This window comes from Danio rerio, chromosome 1 (genome assembly GCF_052040795.2).
Source record: "Danio rerio strain M-AB ecotype USA chromosome 1, GRCz13ab, whole genome shotgun sequence".
Lineage (NCBI taxonomy): Eukaryota > Metazoa > Chordata > Actinopteri > Cypriniformes > Danionidae > Danio > Danio rerio.
The window spans coordinates 9,888,824-9,910,156 of record NC_141021.1 but is presented as its reverse complement, the minus strand read 5'-3'; the positions used below and the strand labels follow the sequence as shown (position 1 = coordinate 9,910,156).

At 35.9% G+C, this 21,333-nt stretch overlaps 2 protein-coding genes across 4 annotated transcripts; both read right to left on the bottom strand.

Moving 5' to 3' along the window:
* Positions 1 to 145: 145 nt before the first annotated feature.
* Positions 146 to 10,589, bottom strand: slc29a4b (asolute carrier family 29 member 4b). Of its 2 annotated transcripts, XR_015476202.1 has the most exons (12): positions 10,469 to 10,589; positions 9,295 to 9,420; positions 8,560 to 8,691; positions 8,313 to 8,426; positions 8,066 to 8,194; positions 7,240 to 7,314; positions 5,728 to 6,002; positions 4,947 to 5,079; positions 4,523 to 4,710; positions 4,131 to 4,371; positions 1,082 to 2,216; positions 146 to 810 (listed from the first exon to the last, which is right to left on the bottom strand). XR_015476202.1 is itself a non-coding variant. In XM_087236699.1 (11 exons), the coding sequence occupies exons 2-11, from the start codon at positions 9,416 to 9,418 to the stop codon at positions 2,062 to 2,064; spliced, it is 1,566 nt and encodes a 521-aa protein (XP_087092825.1). In that variant the 5' UTR covers positions 9,419 to 9,420; positions 10,469 to 10,589; the 3' UTR covers positions 146 to 2,061. The 2 variants fall into 2 exon arrangements, 1 of the variants encoding a protein (XP_087092825.1); XM_087236699.1 differs by having other exon boundaries at positions 146 to 2,216.
* A 4,927-nt stretch (positions 10,590 to 15,516) lies between these two features.
* Positions 15,517 to 21,267, bottom strand: LOC141375512 (uncharacterized). Of its 2 annotated transcripts, XM_087236704.1 has the most exons (4): positions 21,192 to 21,267; positions 20,751 to 20,810; positions 18,921 to 18,957; positions 15,517 to 17,990 (listed from the first exon to the last, which is right to left on the bottom strand). In XM_087236704.1, exons 1-4 carry the CDS (start codon positions 21,195 to 21,197, stop codon positions 17,437 to 17,439), a joined length of 657 nt encoding a protein of 218 aa, XP_087092830.1. In that variant the 5' UTR covers positions 21,198 to 21,267; the 3' UTR covers positions 15,517 to 17,436. The 2 variants fall into 2 exon arrangements, with proteins under 2 accessions (XP_087092830.1, XP_087092831.1); XM_087236705.1 differs by lacking the exons at positions 20,751 to 20,810; positions 21,192 to 21,267 and adding an exon at positions 19,662 to 19,800.
* Positions 21,268 to 21,333: the final 66 nt, after the last annotated feature.

The following is a 21,333-nucleotide window of genomic DNA, read 5'->3' as shown; positions in this document are numbered from 1 at the left end:
TGAATATTTCATTGTAATGATTGTACTGTATTTTCCTGGACTGAAATCAGATCTCTTAAACGTGGTCATGGACATATTACTGCAATTGCTGATCTGTAAAGTTTAACAAAACCAAGCTCACGTTCTTAAAATGATAAGACCCATCTTATTTCCATAATTTCATGAATTTATTGACGATAACATGAAAAAATTAATGAATGATGAGACAAGTGACAAAGTGCTTCATGTTTCATCCTTAACGGAAGTGCTACAACATCCCAGACTGCAACGATATTTGCTTTATCCCTTACAAAAAAATAACTGCAGTAAACTGAAGTACAAAAGCAGTATATAGAAGTATAACTGCAGTAAAATTAAGCACAATTGCAAAACTACAATACAATGAAGTATAAACACAGTTCTAATACAGTACAATAAAGTTAAACAGCAGTATAAGTTGCACTAAACTGCAGTAAAAAACAAGTAAACTCTGTATTTACTGCACTTGTGCTGCTGTAGTCTAATATCCCAATAATGTGGTAAGAACTGTACTGCACTTGTGTTCCAAGGGGTTTTTTCTTCAACATTTTTCACGAATGTTTATTTTTTTCAGGGATGTTTTTTTGGTTCAAGTCATTTTCTAATTTCGAATTTTAAGAGTTTATGTGCAAAAACGAATATTAAAAAATAACTGCAGTGAACTGAACAGTACAACAGCAGTAGCCTATATGCAAGAATAACTGGCAAACTTCAACGCAATTGCAACATTGCAGTATAATGAGGTATAAACACAGTTCAACTATAATACAATAAAATTCAACAGCAGTACAACTGCAGTACAACTGAAGTAACAATAAATAAACTAAGTGGGGCAATATAGTGATATAAGTTATATAATTTAATGCACTTAGGTATATAAGTATTAAAAGAGCACTTTAGTTTTGTTAGGTATTGCAGTACATGCATTTCTGTAGTTCTGAAAAGTGCAATACAATATTTTGTGGTAAAACTTCAGCATTACAACTTAAGTGCTGAAACTTCATTTGGAAACCAAGCAGGAAAAGTGGTAGTTGTACTGCAGTTGTACTGTAGTAGTATCAGCTGTATTGCAGTAACAGTACTGCATTATAGTAGTAGTTTCACTTTAGTGACATTGCAGTAGTTGTACTGCATTTTAGTAGTCGTGGTAGTATCACTTCAGTACCATTGCAGTAGTTGTAATTCAGTTGTACTGTAGTAGTACTTCAGTTGTATTGCAGTAGATGTACTGCAGTTAGTTGTGTAGTAATTCAGTTGTATTGTAGTAATATTGCAATATACTTGAATAATGCATTTTTTTTTTGTGTGTCCAAAAAAACTGCACTTTACAGAAGTTAACTATGACTGCAGTATTTCTTTAAAAACTGCAGTAATTTTTTTGTAAGGGATTGGTCAATATTTGTGAGATATGTGGCATCTTATCTGGTGCGATCACACTTGGCATGTTGGGTTTGAATAAAACAAAAGTGTGACGGTTCTGCTGATGCAGTTCGTTTGAATATTAATTTTGGTGCACATCAACCAAAAAAGTAAGCTTAACACGGCGTAAAGACATGTAAACAAACAAAAACATTCAAACAGAATTAAGTATTTTTCCCCCATAGCTGGACAAGGTTTAAGTTTAAAATGTTTAAATTAACTCAAACAAAAAAACAATCAAACATATTTTAGTTTTTACATCAGTCTGCCAATAATGAGGCTAATTGGTTATTAATGAAACAGATCAAAATGGAGCGCCTAAAACAAGACAAGACTATCAATCATTCAAAAAGTACAGCTTTACACCACCTCACTGTAAATAACACAAGGTGGCCGAACATTTAAAGATAACTGGAACAATAATACATCAGATTATCGAACAATATTCCCAATAATTTCAATATGCTTAACCAGAAGACCTTCCTTATATAAACCAGCTTGGACCAGAATGCATTTTCAGGTTTAAGCTAGTGTTTCCAGCAGGATAGCCTTCGGAAATGTTTTTTTTTAGTCCTACATAATCATCACCTGTACAAACCAATGTTCATGTGTGCTGGATTCTCCTCAGTGGCCAGGCATATAGTTGTGCAACGTGAGTGTGCTGTTGAGTTTCAGCGTGGTGTGAGAGGAGTGTGCCTGTGAGGTCAGACTGTATGTTGAGTAAGACACTGCAGACCCTAGCATCAGTCCAGCCATGTACGACACAGTCATGGTGTTTCCTGTAAGATCAATTAATAAGAAAACATAATGTCAACAGGAGGGCTCAATATATCAAATGCTTAAAGTCCACATGAACCAGAAGCTATGACTGTAGACTTTTGTATTTTGACACAGGTCCTAGAGAAACGGATTACTAAATGAGAAAACAGTGGGCGTGGCTTGTTTTTTCTACTGTAAGGTGATTGGATGTTGTAAAGTAGGCATTTCTCACCATTCTCCTCCTCACCATTTCTGTTTGTTGATTAAACTGACAGTTGGAGGGGCGTGGTTAAGTATGTCAGCCACGCCCAGTACCTCAAAATCACATAATCTGAGAAATTAACTGTAGAGCTTTTTCAGATTTTAATTTCAGAGTGAAAGGACAAACTGTTTTTTTTATGTCATGCTGATGGCGAGGATTTTTTGATGGATGTCCACTGGATGGAGTAACACTTTCTTAAATTTCTAAATATTACAATCTGCTGACAGTCATCATTGACTACAACAATTTTAGACCAAAAACGTTGTGTCAAGGAATGTTTTGGATCAAAATTACCCTAACTGTAACTGCCCTCTAGCGTTTGAAGAACAAAACTGCACAATTACTGGCAACATAACTGCACAAAACTTGCGATTGTGGATTAATTTGATAATTTGAAACGTAAAAAATGTCACTAACGACATTACAACGTTTGACACGATACACCATTTTGTGGCGCGTTAATTTACGGACACGACGTCAACACGCACAAACGAGAGCTCAGTTTCCCTGGAAGCAAAGAGCTTAGAATGACCAAGAGGCGTAGCTGAACGCTATGGGATTACAGAGATACGTCGCTCACAGAAGCAGGAAAATGAAAATAAAGGAACCGGCCATTTTTAAAAACACAGCCGAGACATGCGCAGATCATGGACTTCACAGGGGGCTTCAGTTAAATGATCTTAAATGGGGTCCTACTGGCAAACACCCATACACACTCATTTTCACACACACACTATAGCCTATTTAGTTTATCCAATTCATCTATAGCGCATGTCTTTGGACTTGGGGAAACCCACCTGAACACAAGAGAACATGCATACTCCACACAGAAATGCCAACTGACCCAATGCGGGGCTCGAACCAGCCACCTTGCTGTGAGGCGACAGCATTACCTACTGCACCACTGTGTCACCTATATTGTTTTTTTTTTTAACTATTTACAATTTCCCAAGTGTATAACTACTATACTGTGAGAAAACATCAGCATTTGGTACGTTCCATTGCAACTGCAACAGCAGCGCCCAGCAACAGCCCCAGATTCTGCCATTTTGGAGTGAAAGCGATCGGCTGTCCTTTGTTTTTTATTTATTAATTTATTTAAAAAGTGCATTAAAGCTGAGATACAACCTGAAAGACGACAATAAATATTCGGCCAATAAATAGATATTTGCACTTTTATCCTGGAATATTTCTGCAAGGGAAGCATCTTCCAACGTGGTTATTTTTTTTACTAAAAAGTTCCACATTGCATCATTTAAGGTTAAAATAGTAAAAAAAAAGAAAGAACATAATAATCATGTAATAAAGATCAAGTCATAGATGCTTCAAGATTTCCTTAAATCTAACCTGCAGCTTTTCTTTTGCCAAGTCAATGTGTTTACATTTGAGTCAGGATGATCACTTTATTTACAATGATTAAACAGCAGTTTGCTGAACTCAAAACAGGTGAAACAAAGCGAAGAAAACGTTCACTAAATTGACTTTATAACACAATCATCAAACAAAAGAGTGCATCTAAATTAAACCCATTCTAGAGATAATCTCTGACAAATTTCAATGTTAACTAAACTAATGCAAATTTAATAATGCATTTAAAACTAATGCAGATCTGTACTTTAGCTCCTTATCAGAAATGTCTACACATCCCACTTCATGTGTGTGCCATACTCACCTGCCACCTCTCGCTGCTGAAGTGGCACTTTGCCAGCTGCCTGTATCATTGGTACAGAGCCAAGATATCCGTTACTGATACCTAGCATCACAGACAGGCCGCAGGGCCAGGCAGGGTGTGCCAGCAGGGGGCGCTGCACAGGCGACACACACATCACAAACAGGGGCAAGAAGAGAACGCGCAAACACGAACACACCAGCAGCTGCACACCACCCCACTCGTATGGGCACGCCGCCAAGATCTAAAGAGTAAAGCAAAGAGATTTGAACTGTTACCATTTTACATTGATTACAATAGATACTATACTACTTCTTGCTGTGAGGTGAGCGACCGTGCTGCCCCATCATCAATCATTCCTAACATATATGACTACAAAAAAAGATTCATTTTACCTTGCCCACAAAGTCAGCCATGTTGAACAGAGCCATGGTGAGGATAGGCAGCCATTCTCCCAGTGTATCGTTGTGCAACTCTGACTCCAAACCAGGGAACAGACACAGAGTGATGAAATATGTCACCAAGATTGAAAGCATATATGGCCAGATCACCCGGGCTACAGCACACCTCCGACCCAGCAGCTCTATAAGAAAACATCATACATCATGTTCAAACTTCAGTTTCTTTAAGCTACAATATACACGTTTAGTCTCTTTTTCACCATCTCTGTTTGAAATAGTAAATAATAAATAAGGAAATTGTTTATTTCACAGAAAAAGCAAATTAACCATCTTTATCACTTATATATTTATATTAACCTAACAAAGGTTACGTACTCCAGCTTTAACGGCCAGTGATAGTGATAAAATCATAGCTCACCCTTCACACTGATCCAGCTCCTTTTGGCTTCTGGTTTAGGCACATCGAATCTGACGTATATGCCATCTCCATGGGAACCGTTACCCAGATTAACCGCATCAGCATCGTCAACCATGCTTGACGCCATTCCATCCTAATTTGTGGAACAGTCGTGAGTCAGAGTAGTGCAATCTTTTGAGCAAATCATCCTAAACGTTTTTTTATTTTCCTTTAGATTATTTCCTTATTTATCAGTGGAATGAACCGACAACGATTCCGGCATATGCTTTAGCCAGCAGATGCCTTTCAGCTGCAACCCAGTACTGGGAAACACCCACACACTCTCACATTCACACAAAATCTAACCTAAAAATATCCAAAATTTTGTCCAATGTATTAAGAATGTTGTACATGAGGATGTTACTTTTTAAAACAAACTCGATATGCCTGTCCATATACAGTACACATGATTATGTATACAGTATACTGAATATACAATGTCTGACTCAATGTTCAATGTGTTACTCAATATACAATGTGTGACTCAATGTCTGGAAAAGGTGCTATATAAATAAACCTTTACTAACTTACTTACAAGTGGATGAAGTCACAAGTTTGTGTTTTTGTAGCTTACATGAAAAAACATGACGGAATAGTTGGTGGTTCATTCCGCTGTGGCGACCCCTGATAAATAAGGGACTAAGCTAAAGAAAAATTAACTTGCTTTAAATTAAAAAAAAATTGGTCAGTGACCCAAAAAAACCTTTCAAAACAAAACAAGTGTTCCTGTGTGTGCATGTACCTCTTCCTCTGCACTGCTGTCGTAATGTATCTGATAGCCGCTGTGCTTTTGTGTCGTAACGTTATTAATCTGTCCTTTGAGCCAGCTGTGGCTCTGGCGAGCTCTGCTGGTGTGATAACGGACAAAGTGTGTTCGGCGAACCACCACATGAAGCAGAAAACAGAGCGTCTCCATTGAGACGGAGAACAGGAAGAAGATAATAGTGTTGTTCTTCTCATCCTCCACCAGCAGCTTTGTAAAAATCCGGCTCAGAGAAACAATAACTCCTGCAGTGCCTGAAACAAGCATATTTGACAAAAACAGCATGTGCTATGATTAAGAATTTCATTCATATACAAGAAAAACATATTCAGAATTTTTGTATTGTGCTGTTATCTCATGCACATACAAGCAGATTTCTCCCACCAATTCATATAACCATAATGCACAAAGGTCGAACTATTTCAATATTGTAATGTAAAAATATATATTTAACGATTATAATATATAATAATTTTAACATATGATTACTTGTGACATACATTATCCATATTTAAATCCTTAATTTGCATATTTAATTATGTATTCAGTTTTAATAATGCAGTATATTGTTTTATTACAGTAATTTTTTTAATAAATTACTGAGTTAATTTTATAATTACTGATAATATTTATTGAGACCAGTATATCTAAATATTATAATATATAATTTTAACATTTTATGTATAAAAATTAATTATTCATATTTAAATACTTAATTTGCATATTTAATTGTCTTCATATTAAATTATATTCAGTAATAATAATGTATTAATAATGCACTATAAATAATGTTTTAATAAAGTTTTTTAACAAATTACCGAGTTACTTTTATTATTACTGATATTTATAAAGACCAATTCATCTAAATATTATAACATATAATTTTAACATATGCTTAAGTATAAAATGTATTATTCTAATATAAATAATTACTTTTGCATATTTAATTATGTATTTAATATGCAAAAGTCATTTTTTAAATATGAATCATGTTTAATCAAGTATAAAATGTATTATTCAAATTTAAATACTTAATTTGCATATTTAATTATGTACACAACTCAATAATAATAATAATGAATTAATAATGCACTATAAATATTGTTTTATTATAGTATATTTTAACAAATTACTGAGTTACTTTTATAATCACTGGGAATATTTATTGAGACCAATATGCCCTAATATTATAATATATAATAATTATAACATGATTATGCATACTATATTATTAATATTTAGATATTTCATTTGCATATTTAATTATGTACTCAATGATAATAATGCATTAATACTGCTCTATAAATATTCTTTTATTACAGTATCTTTTAACAAATTACTGAGTTATTTTTATGATTTCAATTGACATATCATTGAGACCAATATGTCTAAATGCACAAACCCAAAATGCATTACAGTAAAGAGAATGGTGGTGTAATGTGAAGTAAATGTCACATTTATTCTATTGTAATGGTTGAAATTTCAGCTCACTCTCTCCAGTCATCACACCCTGCGTGTATCTCTTGGGCAGCATCCCTGTGTAACCATAGAAACTGGACTGCTGCACTGTAAAGGTCAAAAGGACAAGGTACATGTTTAAAGATTTATATATCGATGTTGTTTCTGCATCCTTTCAACAGCTCTCAGATGAGTTTTTGTAGCCCTGAATCATATTTTCAGATATTTGCAAGGTTGCAGTTTTATCCATATTATGGATCACTTTCATTTCCCAAGCCTCCCCTCTTCTGCTCCTATGGATTTAATACTTGAACCACTGTGTATTAGGAATGGGATGATTTCAGTTTTTATGAAAACAAAATATGTTCTCTGCATAGAAGCTTACTGACATCCATAAACTTTCAATGGGAGGAAGACTTTTTTTCTCTCCCCATGTTGGCATGAGTTTCCTCCGGGTGCTCCGGTTTCCCCAACAGTCCAAAGACATGCACTATAGGTGAATCGAATAAACTAAATTTGCTGTAGTGTATGTGTGTGAATGAAAGTGTATGGGTGTTTCCCAGTGATGGGTTGCAGCTGGAAGGGCATCCACTGTGTAAAACATATGCTGGATAAGTTGGCGGTTCATTCCGCTGTGGTGATCCCTGATTAATAAAGGGACTAAGCCGAAAAGAAAATGAATAAATGCATGATTATTTTCCTTCTCTCTCTATATATGTCAGAATAGTACAAAATAATTTTGTAATTTATGGAAAATTCTATAAAAAATGGGGGAATGTGAAAAGACGAGGCCCAGTTTTAGATCTCAAAAACACAATATAGGAAAAATGCATGAACAATATGCATGTATATACAGTACCTGTGCATCCAAATGCAACAATGGCAACCGCAGCCAGAGTAACAGCATAGGACTGCTGAGTGTTGAACAGCTCCAACCAGACGTCAAATACACTCACACACACCAAAGGTCCCAACGCAAACAGGTATCCTGTAAATGCAACAAATTTTTTAATGGCGTTGCATTTTTTTTAACAATGACTGAAAACTCATGAGGAGCTCCTGAGCTTGTCTTAGATCTTACATTGACAGCTTTTGCATGTTCTCACCCACACAGATGCGAGTATGTAAACTCAGTCTCTCCACCAGCGCGTTGTTCACGATGACAGCGCTGAGAGCCACCAGTATGTACGTCAAACTCATGTCGAACACAATAGAGGTGCCTGACAGAGGAACAGAAAAGAGGAATTGATAAGCACAACTTTTTTTGTTTACTGTACATGCAATAGTTTGTTATACAGCACTAGGTACGTTTAATTTTTTGTGTGATGACTTCATGACACAGGTTGGTTGCACCTTTGAATTTACGATGGAGATAATCCACATCAGTGATAAAGCTGTTGTATGGCAGTAGAAAGCCCACACCAGCCAGCAGCATGGCAAAGTAGATGCTATGGTATCGATCATCTGGAATGGATTCGTCAGAGTCTGAAATTAAAGCATAAAACATAAATGAATACCTCCTAAAAAATGGCTAATTTTAATTAATTTAATTAATCATTCATTTAATCATTTATTAAATCATAAATACATTTAAGTAATAACTACTATCTAAATAAAGCACTTAAAATGTAATATTTAAAACATTTAATACTACTAAATAAATAATACTTCTCTTCACCTATGTCATGTGTGACAACACAGAACTGTGAACATACTGTATGTTTTGTTGAATTATTGTTAATATTTTATGACTTTGGCGGACAAAAATAGGTTTGCACTATTCTATGCAATATTTTACATCAACAGTTTATATGAAAGCTACAGTACATGCAAGTTTTATCATATCAAAACCAAACCAGAAATCGAGAGTGTGCAAGGGCGTAGCATGAACACACAGATCACAGTCCATGTCACTATTAAAATTGCTTATTTTTTAGCGATTGGCTTTTTGAACATTTTTCAAAACTTCTGGTTAATATAAGTTCATAAGTCAGCAAAATATAAAACAGTCTCCAGGTGTGTTTTTTTTATTTTATTTTAATGACAAAATCTTAAATATTGTGCTTTTAAAGTGCACCTATAACTCACCATGAGCACTGTGAGGTTTTCTCCTACCCGTCTTCTCCTCCTCTGGCAGCTGACTAAAACTGAAATTCGTGATCACAGTCTTCTCTCTACCCTGCCGATTCCTGCTCCACTCCTCAGAATACATGACTGGAAGAAAATATGTCAGAATTTAAATAGTTTTATTAGAATTATTATATTATTGTTGCATATTACAAACAGATTTTTCTCTTTGAGGCTGACTGAATGAAGGGGTTAATATTAAGAACGTTTAAAATAACATAATTCCTATTTAATAGAACACGGTGGCTCAGTGGTTAGCACTGTCACCTCACAGCAAGAAGGTCGCTGGTTCATGTCCCAGCTAGGCCAGTTGGCATTTCTGTGTGGAGTTTGCATGTTCTCCCCATGTTGGATTAGGTTCCCTCCGGGTGCACTGGTTTCCCCCACAGTCCAAAGACATGCGCTTTAGGTGAATTAAATAAACTAAATTGGCTGTAGTGTATGAGTGTGTGTGTGTGTGTGTGTGGATATGAGTGTGTATGGATGTTTCCCAGTACTGGGTTGTGGCTGGAAGGACATCCGTTGTGTAAAACATATGCTGGATAAGTTGGCGGTTCATTCCGCTGTAGGAACCCTTAAAGAATAAAGGGAATCAGCCTAAGGAAAATGAATGAATTAGTTATTCATGCTGCATACATTATAATGAAATTCAACATGCACCAGCGTGACAACTTGCCTCAGTGTAAATGTTGTGCGTGCAAGAAAAATCTTTAGATTTTTTTCATGCAACAATGCATGGCAACTGTTCAATCTTTGTTCTTAAACCTGCTTTTCTTTCAAAGCATGCGTTTTTTCTCTCACAGCAGCTGAATGTGTCCATCCGCGCGCGCTTTGTATTTTACAGCACGTTATGATGAGTCAGAAAATGAGTGATAAACGCGCGATTAACACTGACACGCCGAGGTCACCTGACAGAGCCAACAAGGCTATTTTTAGAAATACGCACCCTCAGTGTCCGAGCGTAATTTTAACACAGGCAAAAACAAGATAGAGATGCTGCATTCTATTATCAATTGGAAAGACGGATGCTTTGTGTTTGAGTTAATTGACACGTCTCTACACATCTCTACACAGTGCTAATGAACGTCTGTCAGAGCTTTCGCGCGCTCTCCTGAATGGATAACAGGTCTCTTACCTGATGTGCCAATGTCATTCACTCCCTCACAAGCGAATGATTTTAATTATAAGCCAGGGTGTTGATTTCGGTCGGTGTTATTAGCTGAGGATGCTGGTTTTCTGCTCCTTCATTCTCTCTCGAGGCTCCCGCCCTCCTGCGCAAGTCACGGAATCATCAGGCGCGGAGCGATTGATCGCCGGGGCAAGTTGTCACACTTTCTAATAACGGGGGTTCATTTCTAATATTTAATGCCTTCTTATATTTTTTTTCGTAGGCAACAAATATCCATTCAACATACCTTTTTATTCAAACGTTGATATCGGGCGTGTTGTCATGATGCATGCCACACAACCTTTTATTGTTGTTTATTCATTTCTTGAATAAAACGATTGATTAAATGATGAATGAATCAATGAAACATCAAAAAAATAGTTTAACTGCTAGTTTTTTTAACTTGTGTAGTAGGCTAGGTGGACAAAAATCAACTTGTAGGACTGGTTAATTTATATATATATATATATATATATATATATATATATATATATATATATATATATATATATATATATATATATATATATTCTATATATATATGTACTGTGGGTTACAGAATCCAAAACTTCTGTTGTAATTACATAGATAATAAACGTTAAAAAGTTTAGACAAATTACAATAACTTTTAATTCATTGCATGCTTGCATTTGATATATATCTTTGAATTTATACACTAAAAAAATCTATGAAAAATAAACCAACAAAAATAGTGTGTAATGTAATGCTGATTTGTATTAATGTTTGTGCATATAATGGAGGGTTTGGCCAATTTTATTTTGTACAGAATACATTTGACTTTAAATATTTCCACTTAATATATGTTAACTTAATATTAATTTAATACTGAATAAACAGAGGGTTCTCTGATGGTTGCATGACATTCTGATGAAAAATATATATCAAAAATATATATTCAAATCGCAAACCCCCTGTAGTTCCTTATAAACCTCAATTAATCATTCATTCATTCATTCATTCTTTTTTTTTCGGCTTAGTCCCTTTATTAATCCAGGGTTGCCACAGCAGAATGAACCACCAACTTATCCAGCACATGTTTTACGCAGTGGATGCCCTTCCAGCTGCAACCCATCTTTGGGAAACATCCATACACACTCATCCACACTCATACACTAAGGACAATTTAGCCTACCCAATTCACCTGTACCGCATGTCTTTGGACTGTGGGGGAAACTAGAGCACCTGGAGGAAACCTATGCGAATGCACGGAGAACATGCAAACTCCAGACAGAAACGCCAACTGACCCTGCCGAGGCTCGAACTAGCGACCTTCTTGCTGTGAGGCGACAGCATTACCCAATGCGCCACTGCATCGCCCATCAGTTAATTACGTTGTTAATATTTTTCTTTCTCTTTGTGTTTCCTTTCTATAGTCAACACTGTAATCTAACCAGCATCAATCAGCACTGATGAGCTCATAAAATACCTACTGAGAAATACAAAGCCCCGGCTGTGTCAGTTGGCATTTGTGTGTGGAGTTGGCATGTTCTCCCTGTGTTCCTCTGGGTTTCCCCCACAGTCCAAATACATGCGTTATAGATGAATTTAATAAACTAAATTGGCCATAATAGGGCATCATGGTAACTCGTCGATCACCTCACAGCAAGAAGGTCGCTGGTTCGAGCCGCGGCTGGATCTGTTACTATTGCTGTGTGGAGTCTGCATCTTTTCCCTGTGTTCGCATACTGTTTTCCCCAAATTCCAAAGACATGCGGTATAGGCGAATTGCAAAAGATATGCTGGAAAAGTTGGCGATTCATTCCGCTGTGGTGACACCTGATTAATAGAGGGACTATAAGCCAAAAGAATATGAATAAATAAATAAAATTGGGATTAGCGTATATGTGCATGTCAGAGTGTATGGGTGTTTCCCAATACTGGATTGCAGCTGGAAGGGCATCCGCTGTGTAAAACATTTGCTGGATAAGTTGGCGGTCCATTCTAAAAATGGAAAATGAGTGAATCACCATTATTGACCACAAGGAAACCTTGCTTTATTATCACGCTGCAGAAGATTTGAGAATGTTTTTTGGATAAACTAATGCATGAAAGAATGAATGAATAATTAAATAAATGAACAAATAAAAACATAAATAAATAAATAAATTCATAGCTGGTGGTGCATTCCGCTGTGGCGACTTCCAGAATAAAAAAGGGACTAAGCCAAGAAGAAAATGATTGAATGAATAAGTTCATAGCCTACAGAAAGAATGATTCAATCAATCAATAAATAATTTATTAAATAAATAAATAAATTAAATAATTTTTTTTCAGGATTATGACATAATTGAGCTACAGTAGGTGTCAGAAACAAACCTATAAATAACCCTTGCTAAAAATGTCCATCCTTGATTTCCCTTTTTAAATTTTTAAAAACCACAACCACATTCATCTGAATCTTCATTTCTGCATTTGGATTTTCAGCTATATATAAACCAACTTGATCTTGTGCATTTGCACTTGAAGGGATGCCGTTAAACTCTTCAGAATTCAGCTTTTCTCTTCCTTTGTCGTTTGAAGTTCTGTGTTCATATTCTGATGGCTTGCTCCGGGCGCAGAAAGACCTCAGGAGATTCTGGAAGAAATGCAAAGCTGATCCCCTAAATTATCTATTATCCACAATTAGGTCATATATCTGAGTTAGAATTTACACAGTAATGCACAAGTTAAGACAGCAGACCCATCTACAATAATTCAACATAAATTAATGCATTAATAAAAGTCCTGTGCAAAGATTATTTGTAACTTAATTGCATCCAAAATAAAAGTTTATTTTGACACTATATATATATATATATATATGTGTGTGTGTGTGTGTGTGTGTGTGTGTGTGTGTGTGTGTGTGTGTGTGTGTGTGTGTGTGTGTGTGTGTGTGTGTGTGTGTGTGTGTGTGTGTGTGAGTGCAGCATAGTGGTGCAGTGGGTAGCACGATCACCTCACAGCAAGATCAGTGATTTGAGCCTCGGCTGGGTCAGTTAGCATTTCTGTGTGGAGTTTGCATGTTCTCCCCATGTTCACGTTGTTTTCCTCCAGGTGCTCTGGTTTCCCCAACAGTCCAAATACATGTGGCATTGGTGAACTGGGTAAGCTAAATTGTCTGTAGTGTATGTGTGTGAATGTAAGAGTGTATGGGTGTTTCCCAGTGATGGGTGGCAGCTGTAAGGGCATCCGCTGCGTAAAACATGTGCTTGATAAGTTGGCGGTTCATTCCGCTGTGGCGATCCCTGATTAACAAAGGGACTAAGCCGAAAAGAAAATGAATGAATGAATTTCAGCAACAGTCACTGTGGTGGTTTCATAATAGCTGATTTTGCTGCAGCAGGATTTAAAGCGTAGGAAGGCAAACACACAAGATGTAAAAGCATTTTGGGTGCACTGGAAGACAGAAACACATTTTAGATCAACTGCAATTCTGTCTTTTATTCTTATATGCAAATCACAGAAATGCATAAAGTGTCATCTCTATGGAAACTTAGTGTGTGTATGATCTCTGAGGAGATGCTGAGGAAAGCAAAGCCTTCATCCTCTTCTGTTCTGCAGTATATGTACTGTATGTGGGTGGGTGCGTTCAGCAGTCTAGGGGGGCCACAGTTAGCAGTCCTGCATTGCAGTCTGTCATGGAGGATACAGAGAGAGGAACCTACTGATACGATGTGAGAGCAGATTCAGACTCGCACACACACATGCACACAGAGCTCACTAACTCACTGTTTTTAAAATATCACACTTACGTAAGCAGCAGTGGATAAGCCAGAGAAGTTAACTAGAAGTGAATTTAAATGTCATGAATAATCCTTTCACACACTGCAGCAAAGTGTCTCCATTTATTTGTGTCTGTGCAGCCTTGTGAAAAAGAAGTGCGCTTTGTGTTGAATGTGCATTTGTAATGTGCTTCAACTCCAATAATAATAATAATAATAATAGTAATAATAATAACTAGAATTGTACATTTCCTAAAGGAAATGTGAATGGGGTTTGCGTGGCAAATCGATGGGGTACAAAATGGTACTAAACTGGGCAAAATAGCAGTAAATGCGGAGAAACGGTTAAATGCATGTGTTTATGTGGTTGCTAGGGTAATGTAAATGGTTGCTAGGGTGTGGCAACGCCTTTGTAATAGGTGAAGACAATAGAGATTTGATCAACCTGCATCAAAAGAAGCCAAATCCTGTCTTTCTACGATATTCCTGTGCTGAAATATGGCTTGTTTATGTTGTTATATGGTTGTTAGGGGGCCTAAAGTGGTTGCTAGGGAGTGTCTACAAATTTGTTATGTCACTACCTAATATCAACTTGATAGGCAGAGTAAGCAGTGAACCACCAACCTCTTAGAAAAATCTTAGTACACCTCTCCTCAACAGGCTGGTCGATTTGACACCTCACTCATCAGTGTAGGGCAAAAAATGTGGGAGGAGATGTACGATGTGGCAAATCGACGGGGTAAAATGCATTATCATACTGTTGCTAGGGTTTTGAAGTAGTTGCTAGGTTGTGGTAATGCAGTTTAATAGTTGAAAACAAAATAGATTTTAACAGCCTAAATCAAAAGAACCCAAACCCTCTTTCTGTAGAGGTCAAGTGCTGACATAAGGCTTTTTACTGTTGTTTTGTGGCTGTTTATATGCTATAAATGGTTGATAAGTAGCATCCACAATTTTTTATATCACTAATTAATACCAGATTGATAGGCGGAGTAAAATCAGTCCAAGTGGTGAAAATTGAAATACTTAAAAAATTGCTTTTAAAGTTGCTCAAATGAATTTCTTAGTAAAGCACATTATGAATCATATGTATTGATTTACAGTAGTAAACTGTAGTAAATATTATTTATATTAAACATTTTTTTAAGTGATTTTTTTGGCATAAAGGCAAATCAAAATTATGTATTCATATAGTGTAGTTGGCTTTTACTACAAATGTAGAAGTGCACCTAAATTGAATAAATTAAATATTGTTGTTCTTAATTACTTACGATGAGAGTGAAGAGACTTGGATTCAGGATAAAATTTTTATTTTTTACAAAATCAACACCAAAACAAAATCATGATAACTTAGGGATGACATAAGTGAGAATTCAAAAATGCAGTTTATGAACCAAGTAGTGTCAAAGCAAGCAGTAGGGCTGCATGATGTCAAAAATCTAACATATTTTGTTATTCCTACAATTGTATATTGCAATGTGAATAAAATTTCACCACATAACTTGAATATTTATATTTGAATAAAAAAAAAAAACAAGTTTAGATTGATTGAGATGATTCTGTAGTGGGAATACATGTGTAAAATCTAAGAAACAATCTACAAACATTGATAAATGCATGACAAATATACAATTAAAATGAACAGTGTTTTCTGAATCTCAGGTAATTCAGGTAATAATAAAAATAATTAAGTAAAATTAATTGCATTAAAATTTAAAAATGGTACACTCTTATTCCTGAATCCTTTTAAAATTATTATATAGTTACAAGCCTCAAAAACACATGCAAATGATACATTATAAAACAAACTCAACATTGCATATCCTGTGATGTGACTATTGTAAATGATCACATTGCTATAATGACACTAGAACGATGCATTGTGCAGCTCTATCAGGCAGGGTCAAAATGAGGAGCAAACAGCACTGTCAGGTAATCCACAAAGTAATACAAAATCCAGACAGACATTAAACAATTAAGAATCATGAAACAATGAAAATCAAAAACCTGATAACATAAAACAAGAAAACCTTTATACAGTACGTGTTGGCGTTCTTCCTCCAGGTGCTCTGGTTTCCCCCACAAGTTCTAAGAGGGTAGAGGTGAATTGGGTAAGCTAATATATCCGTAATGTATGTGTGTGAATGAGAATGCATGGGTGTTACTCAGTGATGGGTTGTGGCAAAAAGGTAAAACAAATGCTGGATTATTTGGCGATTCATTCCACTGTGGTGACCCCAGATTAATAAAGGGACTAAGTAAAAACGAAAATGAATGAAAAAAAAAAAAAACATGATCATGTAGGAACTTCATATCTTCCAAATGTTGCATACAGAAAATTATTATATTCTCAAGAAGACACGGATCCCTTCTCAAATGGCGTAATATCTGCCACCCTGTCCAATTCAGCATGTGCAGGTTTCTGCACACAGTGTAAAATGTTTTCTCAAAAATGTCTTGTATGTAGACAATGAAAAAGTTTGAAGCTGGTAAGTGGTGTCTCGGCTAAAGCTGGTGAAAGGATGCCAAACTATCATCAATATATAAATCCTGAAACCTGAATCAGTTCATCCTGGCCGAAAGGAATGATTCCAACAAATTGGACTATCCATTCCAGTTTCTGATGTGTAAGTCTTAAGTAGTCCAGATGACAGAAAAAAAGTGAAACAGCAATCAAGGAAATCCTCCTGGTAAAATGTATCATCTGTGGAGGTGCAAAGCTTTATGGGAAATGTAATCCAGATGTGGAATAGAGTGTCATCTAGTAGAGGTTGTGCATGCCCCAGCTGGTGATCATGACAGCTACATTCACCGTGGGGAAAAATAAATGCAACACTTTTTAAATACGGGACACATAGTTATAGTGTTTTTACTAGCATGAACAAACTATCAATTAATAATACATATATTAGTTCATGTTTGTAAATAGAATAATATTAATTATGTGCCCCGTATTGTAAAGTGCTGTAGAAGTTTATCAGGTGGATTGGCTGAGGAAGCATAGGGTCTGGAAAAGAGGAGAAGAGGGGAAAAGGTAGAAGAGGGAGAAAAAGCTGTGACAGATCTGTCTGAAGTGTGATGGCTAGGTAAAACAACATCAAATAAACAACAAAAAAAAAACACACACATTGTTCATCACATATCAAAAAAACTAAAACATCGTAGCCATTTTTCATCCCTAAATTTGGTGGAAACTTCAAATCCAGCATCACCCTACTGGATTTGATCTTTCAGACACCGGGCAAGGTTGTTTAAAAATATGTCATTGCCCAAAGGGGTCAAATGAACTCCATCACGTAAAAAATGGCTAGGATCTTTATGTTTTATCTCAGGGTGATGAACAATGGCACCACCAACTGACACCATAAAAGTAGCCATCACACGGTTGACAAAGCGCCGTGCCCTGTCAACCTTCTTCAGATTCTCAGCAGACCTCCACAGGCATCGCTGGGTGATGGCAGAGAAGATAATCTTCATCTGAGGGAACTGTCTATGGAGGTCTCGCAAGTCCTGCTTGATCATTGCGGCAAGTATAATACTCTTGATCTTACCAAGATCATTTCCACCACAGTGAACAAGCAGGACATCTGGCACAGCTCTTCCTCCAAGACAGCGGTGAAAGAAAGAGAGAAGGTTTCTCCAGACCAAGCCTCCACAGCCAAACCACCTGATATGGGCGTCGAGACCAAGGTTGGTCCCGACAGTCTGCCTTGCCCACTGTTCCCCACGGCGAATGTAGCTGTCACCGACCACGAACACGGTGGGTCCTGTTGATTGAAAAAGAATAAGAATAATGTCAGTTTTCAATAAAACGTTAAATAAACAAATAAAAAAAAAACCGTTGGTTCTGTTTTATATTTGCGGTGTACTGTAAGTTTAAAGGGACAGTTCCTAGTATTTCTCTGTTTTTGATTAGTCACTGTACTTGTTGCCAATTCAACATTTAGCAATATATTCTTGATGCGACTTTCAGAAATAATAAATGCTTTCTTGATTATGCACTGTTCTTTTCTGATTTCTAGTAAAGAGTAGTTTTCACTGTTAGTTGCAATCTTTTTTTTTTATGTGATAATGTTGGACAATTATGATGAACATCAAATAACAATGTATCATCTCAGGATTCAGAGGTATTGCTATGCATAACTACTAATTACTAAGCATAAAACATTTACAGAGCAGTATACTGGAAAAGAAGAAGCTTTTTTACATTTATGATGCAGATGCATAACATTTATTTATTTTTTGTATCTAAAATTACATTTTAAAAATACATAACCTAAGTAACATTGATATACGTTGTAATATCACTACTGTTGATAACACTACTGTTCACATAAATCGTATCAGAAATTGCAATTTAACATTATCTGCTTTTCCACCATTGTGTCGAACATTCAGACATGGTTACAAAGGTTTCCACGTGACCCTGTTACTGAACTGTAGTACCAGTGAACTAAACTGATAGAGTATGCCTGTACATGATGTCACCAAGTCTATATGACCATTTCCATGTTTACATTACACTCAGGATACCAAGGCAACAACTTAGGTATTTGTGTTATAAGCAGAGTTTGTTATGTCTGCAGCACAGTGGAAAATTTAGCCATTTGCATGCTCACTGGTCTGGATCCGCACCGTTCGACACAATAGTGGAAAATTGGTTATAGACCTAAAAATTTTTTAATGTTCATACTCACTGTTGCCTCTTGCATTAGATGCCATCGTCAAATATTCCTAAAACAGAAAAAGAGATGCCATGCATAAAAAAAACACTTATCAACCCATGTAAGTTCACATTAGATAAAAACAACAAAAAAACTACAAAACAATACTGCACTTTTTTTACACAGAATGAGTGGGCGATAAATAAAAAGGACACATAGATACAAATAGTTTATATTTTTTAGTATTATGATTAATCATTTTAATAATATAGCTTTGGAAAACACTAGAAAATATTCTACTTGTTCTAGAATAGACTAGTGAAATACTGAAATTGTTTTTATTAAAAAAAAATATAGTGAATAAGCTAGCTAGCTCCCTGCTGAAAAAATAAAAAAAACTGGTATGTTTCAACGCTGGTCTTGCTGATTTCATTGCTGGTCCTGACCAGACTACTTTACATGGACACCAATAATTAGATTTTAATGTGATTAAGACAATACTCTGATAAGGGGTTAACCTTGTAAACAGCATTTTTCATTTAGTGACATGTTAATTAGGTACACCCCTAATACAGCCACATCGTCACATTTTCTCCCTCTGTACCTGGATAGTGCCTGCCTGCACCTAGGACTCTGAAAGCGATGTCTGTCTCGCCCTAGCAGCACCTGTACCTCTCCTTTCCTCCTCTTCAGACTGCCTAGTCATGACATTGTAATATTCTGTCTTGTGATTTTTGTAGATGTTTGAATAGGTTTTTAGTATCACTACAGTACCTTACTGTTTTGTTACACGTGTTACAAACTGCAACGTTTGAGTTTATGGACGTGAAGTAGCTCCACACAAAATGTCGCATGTGCCAGCCCAGCGGACTGAGTGGCTACTGGCTAGCTAGCGTGCTCTAGTCTCTGCACTGCAGTTGTACGGTGCCATATTACGCACATGATTTTGCAGGCGGAAGAAAAAGTAGTTCGACTAAGTTGGCATTATTCAGAGAAACTATGGTAATTGTAGTTACTTTCCGCTGTGTTTCTACTTCCAATAAAATACATATTTGCTCCAAATTATTGAAATATCGATATTTTGATAAGATGATCGATTCTAGAATAGACAAAGCTGGTACGTTATCGGAGATAATCGATATTTAAGTATCGATCCGCAAATCACTAGTGCAGACTACAGACACCTGCATCGTGTAATGCGGAGGTTTTCTTTTTCTTCCATTTAGCATGCGGTATGAACTTTACTTAAAACCAGCAATTCATAGTTGCATCCAATATCTCGTAAACGCGATCATGAAAGTAACGTTAACACTTAAACAGCAACTCATGCAAACACCTAAAACTTATTATTGTCTTAATTAGATTAAAGCAAATAATTCGATAACTGATGTCCATGTAAACGTAGTCACTGAGACCAACAAGACCAGCATAAGCTGTTTTTTTCAGCATTGAGATATTAGTAACTAAGGTTAGTGTAGAGGTAAAGTTTATTTTATATTCGGATATTCAGACATTTTCCAGAATAACAGAAAAGTATTCTTTGCAAATTCTAAAAAGGAATTCATATAAGCAGCCAATGTATATTAAGTACAACATTTTAATATAGAGACCTCTAAATGAACAAAATTGTGATTATAAAACCAACTTTACCTCTATAAGGTTAGTTATGGCCTCGGCTTCCCGCCTAAATCTTTGTTAGCATGACTGCTCGCTTGTTCACACGAAATTAATCAGTATATATTTTTTTTATAAATTATATAGAAATGGCCAACATATATACATGTGACAACACTCCACAGCATTTTATTTATCATTTTAAGTGATTTAACAGAAGTTCGAAGAAAAAGCCACAACACAACTCACCTCAACTGTAGAATCCATGAAATGATCCAACTCGAACTTGTGACCAACTCTTTGCAACGGCTTAGCCAATTAGAAACAGATAATCAGTCATACATCCAATGGTAGCGCATTTGATTCCTTTTCAATTTAAAAGTATTTTAAAAAATTACGAAATGTTATATAACATGTTTTATATATGTATTTTTAAATGTATTTTAAATTTAAAATATAAATAATTTTTATTTTCTCTCTCAGAAATCATAACTGATTTTCCTTTTATACCAAGTTCCTCTTAATTTAGGCATCTTCATTTCTGAAATTAAATCGATGGGGTACAAAATGGTACTAAACTGGGCAAAATAGCAGTAAATGTGGAGAAATGGTTAAATTCATGTGTTTATGTGGTTGCTAGGGTGTGGCAACGCCTTTGTAATAGGTGAAGACAATAGAGATTTGATCAACCTGCATCAAAAGAACCCAAAACCTGTCTTTCTACGATATTCCTGTGCTGAAATATGGCTTGTTTATGTTGTTATATGGTTGTTAGGGGGCCTAAAGTGGTTGCTAGGGAGTGTCTACAAATTTGTTATGTCACTACTTAATA